Source organism: Geotrypetes seraphini, chromosome 3 (genome assembly GCF_902459505.1).
Source record: "Geotrypetes seraphini chromosome 3, aGeoSer1.1, whole genome shotgun sequence".
Taxonomy (NCBI): Eukaryota; Metazoa; Chordata; class Amphibia; order Gymnophiona; family Dermophiidae; genus Geotrypetes; species Geotrypetes seraphini.
The window spans coordinates 399219884-399238130 of NC_047086.1; the positions used below are offsets into that span (position 1 = coordinate 399219884).

The 18247-nt window shown below is 39.9% G+C and overlaps 1 protein-coding gene across 1 annotated transcript in view; it reads right to left on the reverse strand.

The window, feature by feature from the left end:
• DNAH8 (dynein axonemal heavy chain 8) overlaps positions 1 to 18247 on the reverse strand; it is a 1666792-nt gene that overhangs the window by 1033207 nt on the left and 615338 nt on the right. Inside the window, 1 exon segment of the mRNA XM_033937418.1 lies at positions 2366 to 2501. Coding sequence (XP_033793309.1) covers positions 2366 to 2501 — 136 coding nt within the window.

Genomic DNA, 18247 nt, shown 5'->3' on the forward strand with positions numbered 1-18247 from the left:
TGCTTCAATATGGACTTGCTTCAAGGAAAATGGGATCCAGTACCGATAGACCTTGATGCTCTCTTAGGACTAGCTTTATCAGGAGGAGAGCGAGATCCAGTACTATGTGGCCGCAATGTGCCATGCTCAGACTGGGCCGGTACAGAGGGAAGCTGTAACTGCACCGTTGCTGCTTGCATTTGTAATATCATAGCAAGCTCTCAGAATAACAGCTCCTTTAACTGGTCCTGTATCGATTTCACCAGTACTGTTTGTTGCACAGGTACTTCTGGTACAACAGGATGTCAAGGTGATTGTGACCCCGATGGTGAGGTGCCATGCACAGATGATACTGCATGCACTGATGGAGATTGATGGTGTTGACGCTTGGCATGCATTGATTGAGGGCTTGATGCAGTAGATGCCTGCAACATTGCTGGGAAGGTGACTTCGTAGCCGGCTTACCCGATGCTGGTACCGACTCTGATGTCGATGGAAGTGTCAATGCCGGTACCGCTGGTGTCAATGTCTTCTCTTCCAATGACATTGAAGTTGCTAGTGTCCGAAATAATCTTTGTTGCTGAATAAGGCGAGCCTTGAGAGATCGGTTTTGTAGTGATTAAGTGGGTACAACAGTCCAGCCGATGCTCCAGCCCAAGACACTGCAGACACCACTTGTGTGAGTCAGTAATGGAAATGGGCCGGTTACACCGAGTGCACTTCATAAACCCAGTTGCTGTTTTGGACATGAGAGGAAACACAGCAGCTACAAAATCAAACGGCTCAATGGCTGCCCTCAGGGAGGCACAGGACTTGGCCAAACTGAGGTTAAACAAGAAAAAAAACATTAAAACACAGAAACAGTAAGAAAATACCAGAGAAACTGAGTCATAAAAAAAATTAAGAAAGAATGAATTGAAAAAACCTGAATGGAGCAAAATATATGCACCAGAAAGGCAGAAAAATGCTTGGCCCACTCTGCAGCAGAAAGAAGAACTGAGATACTGTGAGCTGACATCGGGAGGGAAGGCACTCGCACATTAGTGGTGTGGGCAGTCACTAAACTTCTTTGAAGTTTAAAGTGACAGTACACTTTTCACTGTCCATACTGGGCTCCATGGATGACATCACCTATATGTGAGAATATGCTGCCTGCTTGTCCTAGGACAGGGGTGTCAAAATCTGGCCCGCAGTGTATGTCACACTTATCTTCTATCCACACATCCCAATATTTGTTATCTGCTGCAGTTCCATCTGTATGTGAAGAGTAGCCTAGTGCAGTGGTTCCCAACCCTGTCCTGGAGGAACACCAGGCCAATTGGGTTTTCAGGCTAGCCCTAATGAATATGCATGAAGCAAATTTGCATGCCTATCACTTCCATCATATGCAAATCTCTCTCATGCATATTCATTAGGGCTAGCCTGAAAACCCGATTGGCCTGGTGTTCCTCCAGGACAGGGTTGGGAATCACTGGCCTAGTGGTTACTGCTGTGGCCTCAGACTCAGGGGAATTGGGTTTAATTCCCACTGCATTTCTTGTGAGCCCGGGCAAGTCACTTAACCTCTATTGTCCCAAGTACATAAAAATAAAAAAAGATTGTGAGCCCACTAGATTGGAGAGGTTGTAATTCTATACTTCTTTTTTTTTTTTAATTCTTTATTCATTTTTAATCTTTCAACAAGTGTACAATAAGAGTGATACATAGATTTACAAACAACACTTGATAAATCTATCAAGATAATAACAAATGTATATATACCTAAACCCTTCTCCCCACCTCCCTTTCCATATTTTCTTAATTAAATCAATCTTTTTCATATTTTCTTTTTACCTATTTCTTCATTTATACAATCCCTCCCCTTTCCCCTCCATTCATAAGTTATGTAAAGAAAATGGTGTCTATTCATTACAAAACAATGTCAATGGCTCCCATATTTTATTAAACATTTATTAATTATTAATTCTATACTTCTACTAAGACTAAGGGGTCCTTTTACTAAGGTGCACATTTAGTGCACACTAAATCAGTTAGCGTAGTACATTAATATAAGGATCCCTAAGTATGTTAATAAAAATTTGGCCCGCAACTTAGCCTATGTTTTAAATTTCGGCCCCTTATGTGATTGAGTTTGACACAAGCATAAAACAAAATGAATTGACCCCAAAATATCCACAAAGAAGAAAATCCAGAGAAAACCAAAAAAAACTCTGTGGAGTATTTTTGGTTTTCTCATTGAGTTTGACACCCCTGTTCTAGGATAACATTAATTTTTTACTCAATGTAACTGCAATACAGCTACTATATATGCAAAAACCCACATAAACAACAGAACATTTATTTAAACAGTATGTATAGCATCAGTACCAATGTTAAATTCACTTACCATACTGTAGTTGTGATATCTCTTTCACCCAGGCTCTATGATAAAGTATCTCAAACTCCACCAATGCATACGCAATTTTATTGAATAATCGCACAACTGCTTTACCTTCTGGACTTTCCAAAATGTCTGAATTTTTCTGTTAAAATAAATTTAAAGTACAATTTACCAAATAATGATCTGAGATTTGGGAGTCTATGCATTAAGTTTTAATGAATAAGTTAAAACATGTTTTCATGTACAAAAATAACATAGTATCCAATTAAAAGCTTTAACATGCATGCTAAAAGAGTCAAAAGAGACAATACTAATTCATTAAAAGTTTCATCCATATATATAAAAATGAAAAGATGTCATTTGTAAATGAGACTACCATTTCATAAAAGCAGGCCTTCCCCATATAATTGATACTAAACTACCAGTTCCCAAAATGTGTAAGTGACCCCAAATAGGGTCGTAAAATCCTCATTTCAAGTTACAGCTGCCTTCCCAGTTAAAAAAAACCCTGCTTGTGGCACAAGTAAACCATGAAGCCTGCGCTTTCATACAGCCAAGTGCTAGAGAGTGAGCAGTGTAGGCTTGGTTACTTTTCCTTGCTGCCTGGTGCTGTCATTCCTGTTCTTGAAGCCACTGCTCTGGTCAACTGAATACCAGCCACAATCTTTATGTTAGCAGCAAGGAGCTGGAGCAAGTGGGCTTCACTCCTGTCCACAATGACCCCACTTAGGATATCAGGAAGGCCTGGGGTTGCCTACCTAGATCAGTGGGGGGGGGGGGGATTGGATGGATGTTCATGGCTTTGAATAGCAGGAGGCTGGGGAAAAAGAAGAAGGGATATTTCAGGGGCCTGGAATGGAATTGAGGGACTTTTTAAAAGAAAAATAATTATGTAGATCCCAACTGATATTCAGCTGGGATCTGCATAAGCCCCAGTGGCCAGTATCAGACAAGTTAGTTAGTGCTGGGACCTAGACATGGTCTGGCACTGAATATCCAGGGTTAATTTAGCCAGCACACTCAGCATTTTATTTTTTATTTCTATGCTTATGTCATGTTCTTAGTATTAAAATGCCTAGATTGTATAAAAACAACAGAATATTAATGGATACATGGAAAACACTACGATATATTAATAATTTAACATCTGTTCCAATACAAGAGTCAACAAATCAAACTATATGGCTAAACTCCAGGATTCAAATTGGCGGATTTAAGGTCATCTGGAAGCATTGGATGATAGCAGGGATACGTATTTTGGAAGATGTTATTTCAAATGGTAAACTGCTTGAATTTTCACAATTGCAATATAAATATGGCCTTAATAAATCACAAAGTTTTAGATGGTTACAATTGAAGCAGGCCATTCAGGTGGGGTTCCCTGAATGGAATACCCTTAACAATCAATATAGTTTGGAGTTCTTATGCTTTCAGGTGGACTTTCTGGAACACCAGGCCGCACAGTGGTATAAATTGATAAGTGGATTAGTTTAAAAAAAGCCTAAAAATGGTCTTAGAGATATTTGGAGCATTGAGATTAAGCATCAGATTAATGCATCTCAATGGCCACGGATTTGGTCTTGGAGAATGAGATCTACAGTCTCCGCATCTTATGAGACAAACATTTTTTTTTCTTTTACATAGAGCTTTTTGGACCCCAAGTAAGGTTGCAAAAGGTGAATAGCGCTAAGTCTAATAGATGCTGGCATTGTAATCTCGAAGTAGGAACTCTAGATCATTTATTATTTTTTTGTCCCTTTATTTTAGCCTTTTGGAAATTTATTTGGGGTCAAATAAATTGTTTATTGGAAAACCATGTTGCATTATCTTATGATACAATTCTATTCGGAACATCAATGAGGACACAGAGTCAAATTTTGTCTAACAATAATAAGCTTTTATTGATCATGACAGGAGTCGCCATACAACAAATCACATTTAATTGGAAAAATTGGAGTAGACTTAATTATTGCTTCTGGTGGAATTCAATATGTCACATTTATAAAATGGAAAGAGTAATTGCTATACAAAGAGGGAACTATAATAAATTTAATGAAATCTGGGGGCCATTGACAAGATATTGTAATGAATAGAAACCAGGGGGCGTGGCTTAGCGTGCACACAAAATGGTCGTGTGATCGCAGCGCTCCTCTTACCTGGGCAACCGTTGAATAAATAAAGATTTCCTTTTAAACTGTTTTCAGCTGAAAACATCAGAGAGGACAGCGGGAGCATGGCGAGCACTCGACAGAGTAAGAGTGAAACCGGAGGGGCTGTGAAAAGGCAGAAGCAGGATCAAATTACCCCGAATAAGGTTCCGCTTCCTGCTGATGTATCAGAGGAGTTAAGCAAAGCTGAAGTTATGGGGGAACTGAGGCAAATCAAACAAATGCTGACAGAGACTGTGAGTAATATGGCAGAACTGAAGGAAGAAATCCTGAATATACACAGACAAATGGAAGTAGCTAATAAAAGAACAACAGAGTTAGAAGTTAAAATGGAGAGCTTAGAATGTGAAGGAAAAAGATGCAAAAATGAGAGTTTGGAAATAATTCAATTGAAAAGTCAGCTGGAAGATTACGAAAACCGTGGAAGAAGAAAGAATATAAAACATTTTGGAATACAGGAAAATTTGGAAGGGAAAAATGCAATACAGTTTTTAGAAAATTTAATTCCTAGATTATTGCAGTTGGATTTCAAACAGCCTTTGGAAATAGAACGGGCACACAGGATTCCAATAAAGAGTCTGGAAAATCAAGGGAGACCAAGACCATTAATATTCAAGATGTTAAGATACCAGCAAGCAATAGAAATTTTAAATGCTGCCAAAAAAGATAAAAACTTAAACTATAAAGGATCCAAAATATGGTTTTTACCAGACTTTGCTAAAAATACAGCAAATATTAGGAAGAAATTCCTTGATCTGAGATCTCAATTAAAGGAAAAAGGATAGAAGTATGAGTTATATTACCCAGCAAAAATGAGGGTATCTTGTGGGGATAAATCTTTGTATTTTGTTGATCCGGAAAAACTAAAGACCTTTCTTTCAAAATCAGAACCTATGTCATTTTAGCACAATGGGTGTTGAAATGAAGGGATAAATACTAAGACTAGATTGGTGGATATTGAACAAAAAATTAAATATAAAGAACTATGGGACTTTAGTTTGTTGGAAAAAGAAGAATATGCAACAAAGAACAGGAAATAAAAATGGACAAGTGAAAAAGGAAATAAAAATGGACAAGTGAAAAAGAAAATAAAAGAATGTAAAGAAGAAAGAAGGAAGAAGGATAGACTGGAAAGACATTAAAGTGAAGTTATTAGACTGAACTTTTAGGAGACTGAAAGATGGATGGTTGGAGTAAAGAATGAACAAGAAGGATTAAAGGACTGGACAAATTAACACAAAAGGAAAAGTGAAGACTGAATAGGAAAATAAATAGATGTGAAGAAGAAGAAAGCAGGACTGATAGACTAAAAGGATATTATAAAAAAAAAAAAAATGAATGACAATTGGCAGTCAAAAGTCTTTAAGAGTGGATGGATGGAGATAAGAAATAAATATGAAAGTTCAGTTTATTTAATAAGTCAGAAAAGGAGAAAGTAAAGAATGAAAGGACAATAAGGAAAAGATTGCAGAATGGACTAATGATAGAAAGGACAAGTTATATGATATTTAAATGCAAGTAAAGGAAAGGAAAATGAATAATATAAAAGAAAGATACATAAGAATTTATTGGTAGCTGAAGGAATGTAAAGATTGATGTTGTGATAATATAGTTTTTAAAAGATTGGATTTAATTTGGAGAAGAGGAAATATAAAAAGGGGGGAAAAAAAATATTTTGAAAATGAAATACAAATGTTTAAATACAAATAGAGGATAAAAACTTATAAAATTGAAGGTTTTTGGGGGGTTTTTTTTAACAGAAATATATGAAGAGATGGATATTTGTTGTTGGATATTTAAAGGAGGATAGGAGAAGATGGATTAGATAATATAAGATATAGGAAAATGATACTTTTTATTAAATATATGACTATGATAGAATTTTCTTGAATGAAATAAAATGTTGGGGGAATGAATTAGAGATTGGTGAAATGATAAAAATGCATTAATGGAATGTTAGGAAATAAATATGGTTATGTGACTAAAGGTTAAATAATAGATAGAGAAATTAATTATTTTAAAATGGAAAAAAAAAAAAGAAAAAAGGTTTTATGATTAGAAGAGAGATATAATTAGATATATTGTGGAGAGGTAGTGAGTTTGTCTCAATAAAGGATAAAGGGGTTATTAATAAATATTGGTTGCCTGGGGGGGAGGGGGGAAGTTGGGATTACTGTCCAATGTGTGTCCTTAAGCAGTCATTATATTGGGGAGAGAGGGGTGGGAAGAAGGTGGGTATTAAATATATTACTAGGATGATTAAGGAAAAGATTAATAAGGGATTGGGTAATTTGGAGGTAAGAATGTGTGCCATGGGGAGAAGTTTTTTAGATCTTAGTTATGGAAGAAGGGAAGAGGAAGATTATGATAAGGAGTATAAAATATATTATGTCTTTTAAGATATTTTCTATTAATGTCAATGGCCTGAATCATGTAATCAAAAGGAAAAAGGTATTATCATTTTTAAAGAAGCAAAACGCGGATGTTTATTGTCTGCAGGAGACCCATCTTAATATAAAGGAATCACAGAAACTAACGGGTGGGTGGGTGAAAGAATGTTTTTTTGCTCCAGCAGAGGGTAAAAAAGCAGGAGTAGCAGTTCTTATAAATAAAAAGTGTATGGCCAATTTTAAGATAGTAAATTCGGACCCACATGGAAGATGGCTACATGTTGATATAAGTATGGGAAATAATACCCTGACGTTGTTCAATATATATGCCCCTAATTCGAATCAATCAGAATTCTTTAAAAAAATTGCAGAGTATGTTGTTACCACTGGCTGCTTCTAATTTAGTGGTGGCTGGAGATTTTAATGCTGTAATGGATCCATTAATGGATAAAAAACCAGGTAAAAGTATAAAATCTTTAGGTTTAGATAATTTGGTTCAATCATGTGATTTGAAGGATATATGGCGTATTCTTCATTTTAATGATCAGGAATTTTCATCTTGTTCACAGGTTCATAAATCATTTTCAAGAATAGATTATATTTTTATTTCATCACATAAGGTGCATCAAGTGATTAAGGCTTCCATTGATCCCATTATCATTTCGGATCATGCGGGAGTATGGATAGATTTACAATTAGATCAATTAGAAAATAGAAGACCTCTTTGGAGATTTGATAATGCATTGCTTGAGGATGAAAAATTTTTGGAAAATTTTAAAACACAAATTAGTGATTTCTTTCAAATTAATTTAGTGGAAGATACATCTATTGAAAATGTATGGGACGCTTTTAAAGCGACTATGAGAGGTCATATTATATCATATTCGGCTTTTGTTAGGAAACAGATTAAAAAACAGTATATAGAGTTAGAAAAAGAAATTAAAATACTAGAAACTAAATTGGTAAGCAAATGGGAACATGATGTATTACAAGCTCTTTTGAAAGCAAAAGGTAAATATAACGAATTAGCTTCAAAAATGATAAGAAGAGACTTGTTTTCCAAACAGACAATGTATTATAGAAATTCTAATAAGGCGGGAAGATTATTGGCAAATTATCTTAAAGCAAAAAAAAGAAGAACTAACATTAATGGGATAAAAGATGATAATGGTATAATAACCAATCAAACGGATATAATTTTAAAGCAATTTCTAAAATTTTATAAGGACCTGTATTCTTCCGAGCCTTATTTGGAGAGGCAAAAAGATGGTAAAAATTTTTTAGATTTAATTATTGGACCTAAGGTTCCTGATCATATAAAACGGAGTTTAGATGAACCTATATCATTAAAAGAATTAGAAACAGCGTTGAGATCTCTTAGAGTTGGATCCGCTCCAGGCGGTGATGGTTATACAGTAGAATTTTATAAAACATTTCAAAATGTCCTTTCCCCATATTTACTAAATTTATATCAGACACAACTTATAAAAGGTGATATTAAAGGTACTATGGCTGAATCAATAGTAATTGTTTTGCCTAAGCCAAATAAAGATCCTACTTTGGTTTCAGACTACAGGCCTATATCTTTAATAAATGTGGATAATAAACTTTTGGCGAAAATTTTGGCTTTGAGATTAGCCAAAGCTCTCCCACATATTATAGACACGCATCAGACGGGTTTCGTTGCTAAAAGACATTCCTCTAATAACTCTAGATTATTGTTTCATATGTTAAATTTATAAAAAAAAAATGGATGAACCGGCTTTTACAGTTTCCTTGGATGCAGAAAAAGCGTTTGATAGGGTAGAATGGAATTTTATGTATCAGGCTTTAGAATGGTTTGGTATAGGTTCTGGATTTATACAAATGGTAAAAACATTGTATAGCTTCCCGATTGCAAGATTAAATATTAATAATATGATATCTGATGGTTTTCAATTGCAGAGGGGAGTTAGACAAGGTTGTCCTTTATCTCCTTTGTTATTTGATGTTGTATTAGAACCCTTATTGTTAGCAATACAGCAAGCAAGGGGGATACAGGGTATTCCATATTCTGATATGGAATATAAAATTTCGGCTAATGCGGATGATATTTTACTTTATTTGAGGAATCCAGAGTCTACCTTATCTTGTCTATTGGAATTAATTGATATGTTTGGCAAATTTTCAGGTTATAAAATTAATTGGAGTAAGTCTGAACTTATACCTTTAAATGTTCATTGTGTAAAAGGATTATTTGACGCTTTTCCGTTCATATGGAAAGAAGAAGGATTTAAATATCTTGGCATTCAAGTTAAAAATACAATTGAAGATACAGTAAAAGAAAATGAAAAATTTGTATTGAAAAGAGTTACAGAGTTATGTGAGCAATGGAATCCGTTACATCTTTCTTGGTGGGGGAGAGTTCAAACTATTAAAATGATGATCTTGCCTGTAGTTTGCTACCAAATGAGTATAATACCTATTTATTTTCAGGGGTCCTTTTATAAAAAGCTTAATAGCATTTTAATGAAATTTCTTTGGCTTGGTAAAACGCATAGAATAGCTTTGGTATATTTGCAAAAATCAATTAAGGAGGGAGGGGTAAATTTTCCAAATTTTTATAGGTACCATCAAGCCTATATTTTACGTCAGGGTATGTATTGGATCCTCCCAGAACTGATAGATAATGCACCGGATTGGTTATATTTGGAATGGCGCCTTATGTTTCCCCTAAATTTAGTTCATCTTCCAAGTATCAACATGCCTAGAAGATACAGAGAAAATAAGATATTAATGGATACTTGGAAAATGTTGAGGTTTATTAGTAAATTAACACCTGTCCCAATAAACAAGTCAACTAATCAGTCTTTATGGATAAACTCCAAGATTAAAATTGGCGGAGCTCAAATCCTTTGGAAGGAATGGATTATTGCAGGCATTAGATCTCTGAATGATGTTATTTTGGAAGGTAAACTGCTGGAATTTTCACAATTGCAACATAGATTTAGTCTTAGTAAAAAACAAAGTTTTAAATGGTTGCAATTGAAGCAGGCCATTCAAGTTGGGTTCCCTGAATGGAAAACATTGAATAATCAATATAGTTTAGAGTTCTTATGCTTCCAAGCAGACTTCCTAGGGCATCAAGCCGCATTGTGGTATAAATTAATATCTGGATATTTGAATAAAAAACCAAAAAATGGTCTAAGAGACATTTGGAGCATTGAGATTAAACATCAAATTACTGCATCTCAATGGCCACTAATTTGGTCTTGGAGAATGAGATGTACAGTGTCAGCATCTATGAGACAAACTTGGTTCTTTTTATTACATAGAGCTTTTTGGACCCCTACACGTTTGCAAAAATTAGATATTTCTAAGTCCAATAAATGCTGGCACTGTAATCTGGAACCTGGGACGTTGGATCATTTACTATATCATTGTCCCTACATTAAAAGTTTTTGGAATGCAATTTGGCCACAAATTAATAAATTGATGGAAAATCATGTAGCAATATCATATGATACAGTGTTATTTGGAATGATGATGAGAAAAAAAAGTCAAATTTCACCAGAAAATAACAAGCTTTTACTAGTCATGACAGGGGTTGCCATTCAGCATATAACCAATAACTGGAAGAAAGCACAGTTACTTACCGTAACAGGTGTTATCCAGGGACAGAAGGCAGATATTCTTGACTGATGGGTGACGGCACCGATGGAGCCCCAGTACGGACAATTTTAGAGTGATTGCACTCTAAGAACTTTAGAAAGTTCTAGCTAGGCCGCACCGCGCGTGCGCGAGTGCCTTCCCGCCCGATGGAGGCGCGCGGTCCCCAGTTAGGATAAGCCAGCTAAGAAGCCAACCCGGGGAGGTGGGAGGGACGCAAGAATATCTGCCTGCTGTCCCTGGATAACACCTGTTACGGTAAGTAACTGTGCTTTATCCCAGGACAAGCAGGCAGCATATTCTTGACTGATGGGTGACCTCCAAGCTAACAAAAAGAGGGATGGAGGGAAGGTTGGCCATTAGGAAAACAAATTTTGTAAAACAGATTGGCCGAAGTGTCCATCCCGTCTGGAGAATGCATCCAGACAATAGTGAGATGTAAAAGTATGAACTGAGGACCAAGTAGCAGCCTTGCAGATTTCCTCAATGGAAGTGGAACGGAGGAAAGCTACAGATGCTGCCATAGCTCTAATCTTGTGGCCCGTGACAGAACCTTCCAGTGTCAGGCCCGACTGAGCATAACAGAATGAGACGCAAGCAGCAAGCCAATTGGACAGGGTGCGTTTAGATACAGGATGACTCAACTTGTTAGGATCAAAGGACAAAAACAGTTGAGGAGATGATCTGTGAGGTTTGGTGCGTTCAAGATAGTAAGCCAGAGCACGTTTAAAATCCAATGTATGCAAAGCCTGTTCACCTGGATTAGAATGAGGCTTTGGGAAAAAAACAGGTAGGACGATGGATTGGTTAAGATGAAATTCAGACACAACCTTAGGAAGGAATTTTGGATGTGTACGGAGGACGACCTTATCATGGTGAAAAACAGTGAAAGGTGGATCAGCCACTAGTGCATGTAGCTCACTGACCCTCCTGGCAGAAGTGAGAGCTATAAGAAAGACCACTTTCCAAGTTAGAAATTTAAAATGCGCTGTGGCCAAAGGCTCGAAAGGAGGTTTCATTAACGCTGAAAGAACCACATTAAGATCCCAAACAACAGGAGGGGCCCTAAGAGGTGGCTTCACATTGAAAAGGCCCTTCATGAACCTAGAAACCAAGGGATGAGCTGAGAGGGGTTTTCCATGAAAAGCTGCAATAGCACTAAGGTGAACTCTAATCGAGGAGGATTTAAGACCAGAGTCAGATAAGGACAGTAGATAGTCTAACACCAGTCCTACTGCTATAGACATGGGATTATGGTGATGCAAGAGGCACCAGGAAGAAAACCGAGACCACTTTTGTTGGTAACATTGAAGAGAAGCCGGTTTCCTGGAGGCATCAATAATAGAACGGACAGGCTGAGAAAGGAGAGAGTGAGCAGAAGTCAGCCCGAGAGATACCAAGTTGTCAGGTGCAGAGACTGTAAGCTGGGATGAAGTAGAGTTTGCTGATGCTGTGTAAGTAGTGAAGGAAACAGTGGAAGAGGTATGGGTTCCCTGGAACTGAGTTGAAGTAGAAGGGAGAACCAATGCTGTCTTGGCCACCGTGGGGCGATGAGAATCATGGTGGCTTGCTCCCTCTTGAGTTTGAATAACGTTCGTAGCATGAGCAGAAGAGGAGGAAATGCATAAAGGAAGAGATTGGTCCAATCCAGGAGAAATGCATCGGGTTCCAGACTGTGAGGAGAGTAAAGTCTGGAGCAAAACAGGGGCAGTTGATGGTTGTGGGGAGCTGCAAAAAGATCCACTTGAGATGTGCCCCATTGAGAGAAAATGGACTGGAGAGTCAAGGGATCGAGAGTCCATTCGTGAGGTTGAAGAATTCTGCTGAGATTGTCTGCTAAGCAATTCTGTTCCCCTTGGATGTAGACCGCCTTCAGGAATAAGTGACGAGCTGTCGCCCAAGTCCAAATCCTTTGAGCTTCCTGACACAAGAGACGGGATCCCGTCCCTCCCTGTTTGTTGATGTAATACATTGCAACTTGGTTATCTGTGCAAATGAGTAGAACCTGAGGAAAAAGAAGATGTTGAAAAGCCTTGAGGGCGTAAAACATCGCTCGGAGTTCCAGGAAATTGATGTGGTGTTTCTTTTCCTGGGTAGTCCAAAACCCCTGAGTTTGGAACTCGTTCAAGTGAGCTCCCCATGCACAGGGGGAGGAATCCGTGGTGATGACCAGTTAATGAGGAGGTAGATGGAACAGCAGACCTCTGGATAGATTTGAAGATGTCAACCACCAAAGAAGCGACTGCCGAAGAGACGAGGTCACAGATATGAGTTGTGAACAAGGATCCGTCGCTTGGGACCACTGGTTCGCTAAGGTCCATTGAGGAGTACGTAGGTGGAGACGTGCTAAGGGGGTGATATGCACTGTGGAGGCCATGTGCCCCAAGAGCACCATCATGTGATTTGAAGAGATGGATGTTTGCTGCAACACCCGTTGACAGAGATGAAGAATGTTGTGAAGACGATTTGTTGGAAGAAATGCCCTCATCTGAAGTGTGTCCAGAATGGCTCCAATGAATTGAAGTCGCTGAGTTGGAATTAGATGCGACTTGGGTAGATTGATTTCGAACCCTAACAGTTGAAGGAAGAGAATGGTCTGATTGGTGGCAAGCTGAACGGCCTGCGGAGAATGAGCCTTGATCAGCCAGTCGTCCAGATAAGGGAAGACTTGAAAATTGTGAGAGCGGAGATATGCTGCGACCACAATCAGACATTTGGTGAATATCCTGGGAGAGGAGGCTAGAACGAAGGGTAACACCTTGTACTGGTAATGATGCTGGTTGACGAGGAAGCGTAGATATTGCCTGGACGTTAGATGGATAGGAATGTGAGCGTACGCCTCCTTGAGATTGAGAGAGCATAGCCAGTCGCCCTGAGAGAGAAGAGGATATAGGGTTGCAAGAGATAACATTTTGAACTTCTCCTTGACCAGACACTTGTTGAGATCTCTGAGATCTAATATTGGTCTGAGGTCTCCGGTCTTTTTGGGTACTAGAAAGTACCGGGAGTAAAATCCCAGGCCTCGCTGGTCTTGAGGAACTGGTTCGATGGCATTGAGAAGAAGGAGGGAGTGAACCTCCTGAGCCAGTAGGAGGGACTGAGAGTGGGTGGAAGCAGACTCTTTTGGCAGGCCTAATGGTGGAGGAGTCTGGAAATTTAGAGAGTAGCCGTGGGCTATGATTGAAAGATCCCACTGGTCGGAGGTGATTGCTTCCCAGCGAGAGAGAAAAATTCAAAGTCAACCTCCTATGGGCTGAGGAAGAGAACAGGAGGGAGGAAGACTGGCAATGCCCTGGAGAAGGGAGTCAAAAGGGCTGTGTCGGCTTAGTTTGAGGAGCAGGTTTAACGTTAGGCTGTTGTTGCTGACGAGCCTGTTGGTGCTGTTGGCGTGGCCTCCGAGGTTGGGGAGGATGAGGTTGAGCCGGCCGAGCCGAAAATCTCCTCTGATAGGAAGATTGTTGTCTAAATGGGCGAGGAGGAGGAGGTTTATTCTTGTTTTTCAACAAGGTGTCCCATCTAGTTTCATGGGCAGATAACTTTTGGGTGGTGGTGTCCATGGAATCCCCAAACAGCTCATCCCCTAGGCAGGGCGCATTGGCAAGTCGGTCCTGGTGGTTTACATCCAGGTCTGAGACTCGAAGCCATGCCAACCTTCTCATTGCCACAGAAATAGCAGTGGCCCATGATGTCAGTTCAAAAGTATCATAAATTGAACGGACCATAAACTTTCTGAGTTGCAAAAGGCTAGAGGTGCATTGCTGAAAAGCAGGAAGTTTACGGTCCGGTATATACTTTTGAAAAAAAGTCACCTGTTGGATGAGATGTTTTAGGTAAAAAGAGAAGTGGAACGCGTAGTTACCTGAACGGTTGGCCAACATCGCATTTTGGTAAAGGCGTTTCCCAAATTTATCCATGGCCTTGCCCTCTCTGCCAGGAGGGACAGAGGCATAAACACTAGCTCCTGCAGATTTCTTCAGGGTCGACTCCACCAGCAGAGACTCATGGGGGAGTTGGTGTTTGTCAAACCCTGGAATAGGAATCACTTTATAAAGAGATTCTAGTTTTCTCGGGGCTCCTGGTATTGTCAAAGGAGTTTCCACATTTTTATAAAAAGTTTCCCTCAAGATGTCATGGAGGGGCAACTTTAAAAACTCTTTGGGAGGTTGGTCAAAATCCAAAGCATCGAGAAATGCTTTGGATTATTTAGAGTCAGACTCTAGAGGAATAGAAAGAGTGTCTGACATCTCCTTTAAGAATTTGGTGAAGGAGGAATGCTCTGGTTTAGTAGCAGGATCCTGCACCGATGGATCATCCTCTTCAGACGAATAATCCTCCTCGGTACCGAGGGGATCATCGGAGTCATCCCACAAGTCAGGGTCCCTTACCGATTGAAGGTGGCCCTGAGAGAGTGGAGTGGATGTCTCGGTATGTTTTGTCTTGCGTACCGATTTCCCCGAACGGGTCGATACGGTACCTGGTGACTGCACAGCGGTACGGGTTTCAGCGACCGATACCGGATCAGAAACTGAAAGAACAGTACGTCAATGAGACCTTGGTTCTGCTGATAGAATAGGCATGGACAAAGATTTCTGCGGTGCCGATAATGCCGATGCCGATAATAGAGGCTGATCAACAATCGGCACCGAAGGCTCAGTGGGTACCGACCCTGGAAGGGTCGGAGTCAATAGAGCCGGGAGCAATTGTTGCAGTTGCTCCTTAAGTTGGGCCTGAAGGATAGAGGCAATACGCTCATCCAACGTTGGTCCCGATGGCACCGGTACCACTTTTTTCTTGCTCGGTACCTGCGGTGCAGCTCGACGCTCTGGAGAAGTCGATGCCGATGATGAGGCAGTGAGTTCGATGGGAGCGGAGCGTTTACGGGGCCGGCGCGCAGTCTGCAGGACTTGGCTCACTGCTTGTTCGACTGGCGGCCCGAGGACAGTAGGGGAAGGCTTCTTAGCCGGCTTACCTACTGGTTGCGACACCGAGGATGTAGTTTGCGGTGCCGAAACTGTCGGTGTCGGTTTGGAGGAAGTTGCCGACGTCGATACCGGAGGAACTTCCATAGCGGTACCGAACAGGATCCGCTGTTGTATTTGCCGGTTTTTCAAAGTTCTCTTTTGAAGAGAACTACAGCGGGTGCAGGTTTCAGCCCTGTGGTCCGGATCCAGACACTGTAGGCACCACTTGTGTGGGTCGGAAAGAGATATAGGGCGCGCACACCACTGGCACTTTTTAAAACCCGGTGACGGGGGCATGAATGGAAAAACGGCTGTAGCAAAATCGAAGCCCGAGGCTTCGATGGTGCCAACAGGCCCCGCTTGGGCCGACCGCAAAAAAAACGAAATAAAGTAGGTTTTTTTTTGTTTTTTTTAACACGAACAAATTAAAAGAAGAAAAGGAAAAAATTCTCGAAGAGAAAAAACGCGCGAGCGGGAAGGCGAAAATACTTGAAAAAAATTTCCAACAGCCGTTGGAAACACGCGTCTTCTTAGCTCCGCGGAAACTAAAAAACTGGGGACCGCGCGCCTCCGTCGGGCGGGAAGGCACTCGCGCACGCGCGGTGCGGCCTAGCTAGAACTTTCTAAAGTTCTTAGAGTGCAATCACTCTAAAATTGTCCGTACCGGGGCTCCGTCGGTGCTGTCACCCATCAGTCAAGAATATGCTGCCTGCTTGACCTGGGATAATCACAGTAACCTTAATTATACATTTTGGTGGAATACAATTTGTCATATATTCAAAATGGAAAGAGTAATAGCAATACAAAGAGGGACATATCCTAAATTTATAAAAATATGGGGGCCATTGACAAAGTATTGTACTGAATGAATAATAGGATTTATCTTCTTCTTTTCTTCTTTTTCTTGTCTTCTTTATGGCACACATGGAGGGGGGTAGTGAAAATAATTTTACATAACATGTTATAATATGGTATACAATATGTATAAGGTGATTGGAAAGTACTTGAAGGGTGGGGGGTGGGAGAGGGGATAAAAAAAATTTGTTCAGAATATTATGTAATAGATATAAAAGTGATATTTTGTATTCATTAGTTGTAACTCAATATTTTGTACACTTCATGTAAAATATGAAAATGAATAAAGAATTAAAAAAAAAAAAGAAACCATTTTTCCATTATAAATACAATAAAAAGGAAGAGATGGGGGGAGAGATTTTATAATTTTATTAATATTTAGACCAATAATAAAGAATATTATATAGGAGTTTTGTGAATGCATAGATTATGGTTGGGTTGGGAGGGATAGGGTTAAAATTATAATGTTTTAATACTGAATATGATAAACAATAAATAACAGTTAAAATTGAATACAACACTTGTAATTGTATTCAATTTTAACTGTTATTTATTGTTACATTTGTTATATGATGCAAAATGAATAAAGATTTGAAAAAAGAAAAAAAAACAACAACAAACAAACAACCAAAAAAAAACCCCCACTGACTGCCACCAGCTGAACATCAGCTGGAGTGTTTCTGCAGATGACAGCCTTACATCCTATTTGGATCAAGAGAGAGAAAAGGCAGGATGGAATTTCTAGGGCTTTAGTCTGTTCAAGAGAGAAAGCCAAGGCTCTTTTGCAGTCCAAAATATGCAGTGTGCTTTGTCCTTAGTGGGCATAAGAACATAAGAATTGCCGCTGCTGGGGCAGACCAGTGGTCCATCATGCCCAGCAGTCCGCTCACACGGCAGCCCTCTGGTCAAAGACCAGCGCCCTAACTGAGACTAGCCCTAGCTGCATACGTTCTAGTTCAGCAGGAACTTGTCTAACTTTGTCTTGAATCCCTGGAGGGTGTTTTCCCCTACAACAGACTTCGGAAGAGCGTTCCAGTTTTCCACCACTCTCTGGGTGAAGAAGAACTTCCTTACATTTGTACAGAATCTATTCCCTTTTAACTGTAGAGAGTGCCCTCTCGTTCTCCCTACCTTGGAGAGGGTGAACAACCTGTCTTTATCTACTAAGTCTATTCCCTTCATTATCTTGTATGTTTCGATCATGTCCCCTCTCAGTCTTCTCTTTTCAAGGGAGAAGAGGCTCAGTTTCTCTAATCTCTCACTGTACGGCAACTCCTCCAGCCCCTTAACCATTTTAGTTGCTCTTCTCTGGAACCTTTCGAGTAGTACTGTGTCCTTCTTCATGTACGGCGACCAGTGCTGGACGCAGTACTCGAGGTGAGGGCGCACCTTGGCCCGGTACATTGGTATGATAACCTTCTCCGATCTGTTCGTGATCCCCTTCTTAACCATTCCTAGCATTCTCTTTGTCCTTTTCGCCGCCACCGCACATTGCGCGGACGGCTTCATCGACTTGTCGACCAGTACTCCCAAGTATCTTTCCTGGGGGGTCTCTCCAAGTACTGTCCCGGACATCCTGTATTCGTGTATGAGATTTTTGTTACTGACATGGATCACCTTACACTTATCCACGTTGGACCTCATTTGCCATGTCGCTGCCCATTTCTCGAGCGAGGTTAAGTCACATTGCAGATCTTCGCAATCCCCCTGTGTCTTCACTACTCTGAATAACTTCTTATCGTCTGCAAATTTAATCACCTCACTCGTTATATCAATTTCCAAATCGTTTATAAATATGTTGAACAGCACGGGTCCAAGCACCGAGCCCTGCGGTACCCCATTGGTGATGTTCTTCCAGTCAGAGTA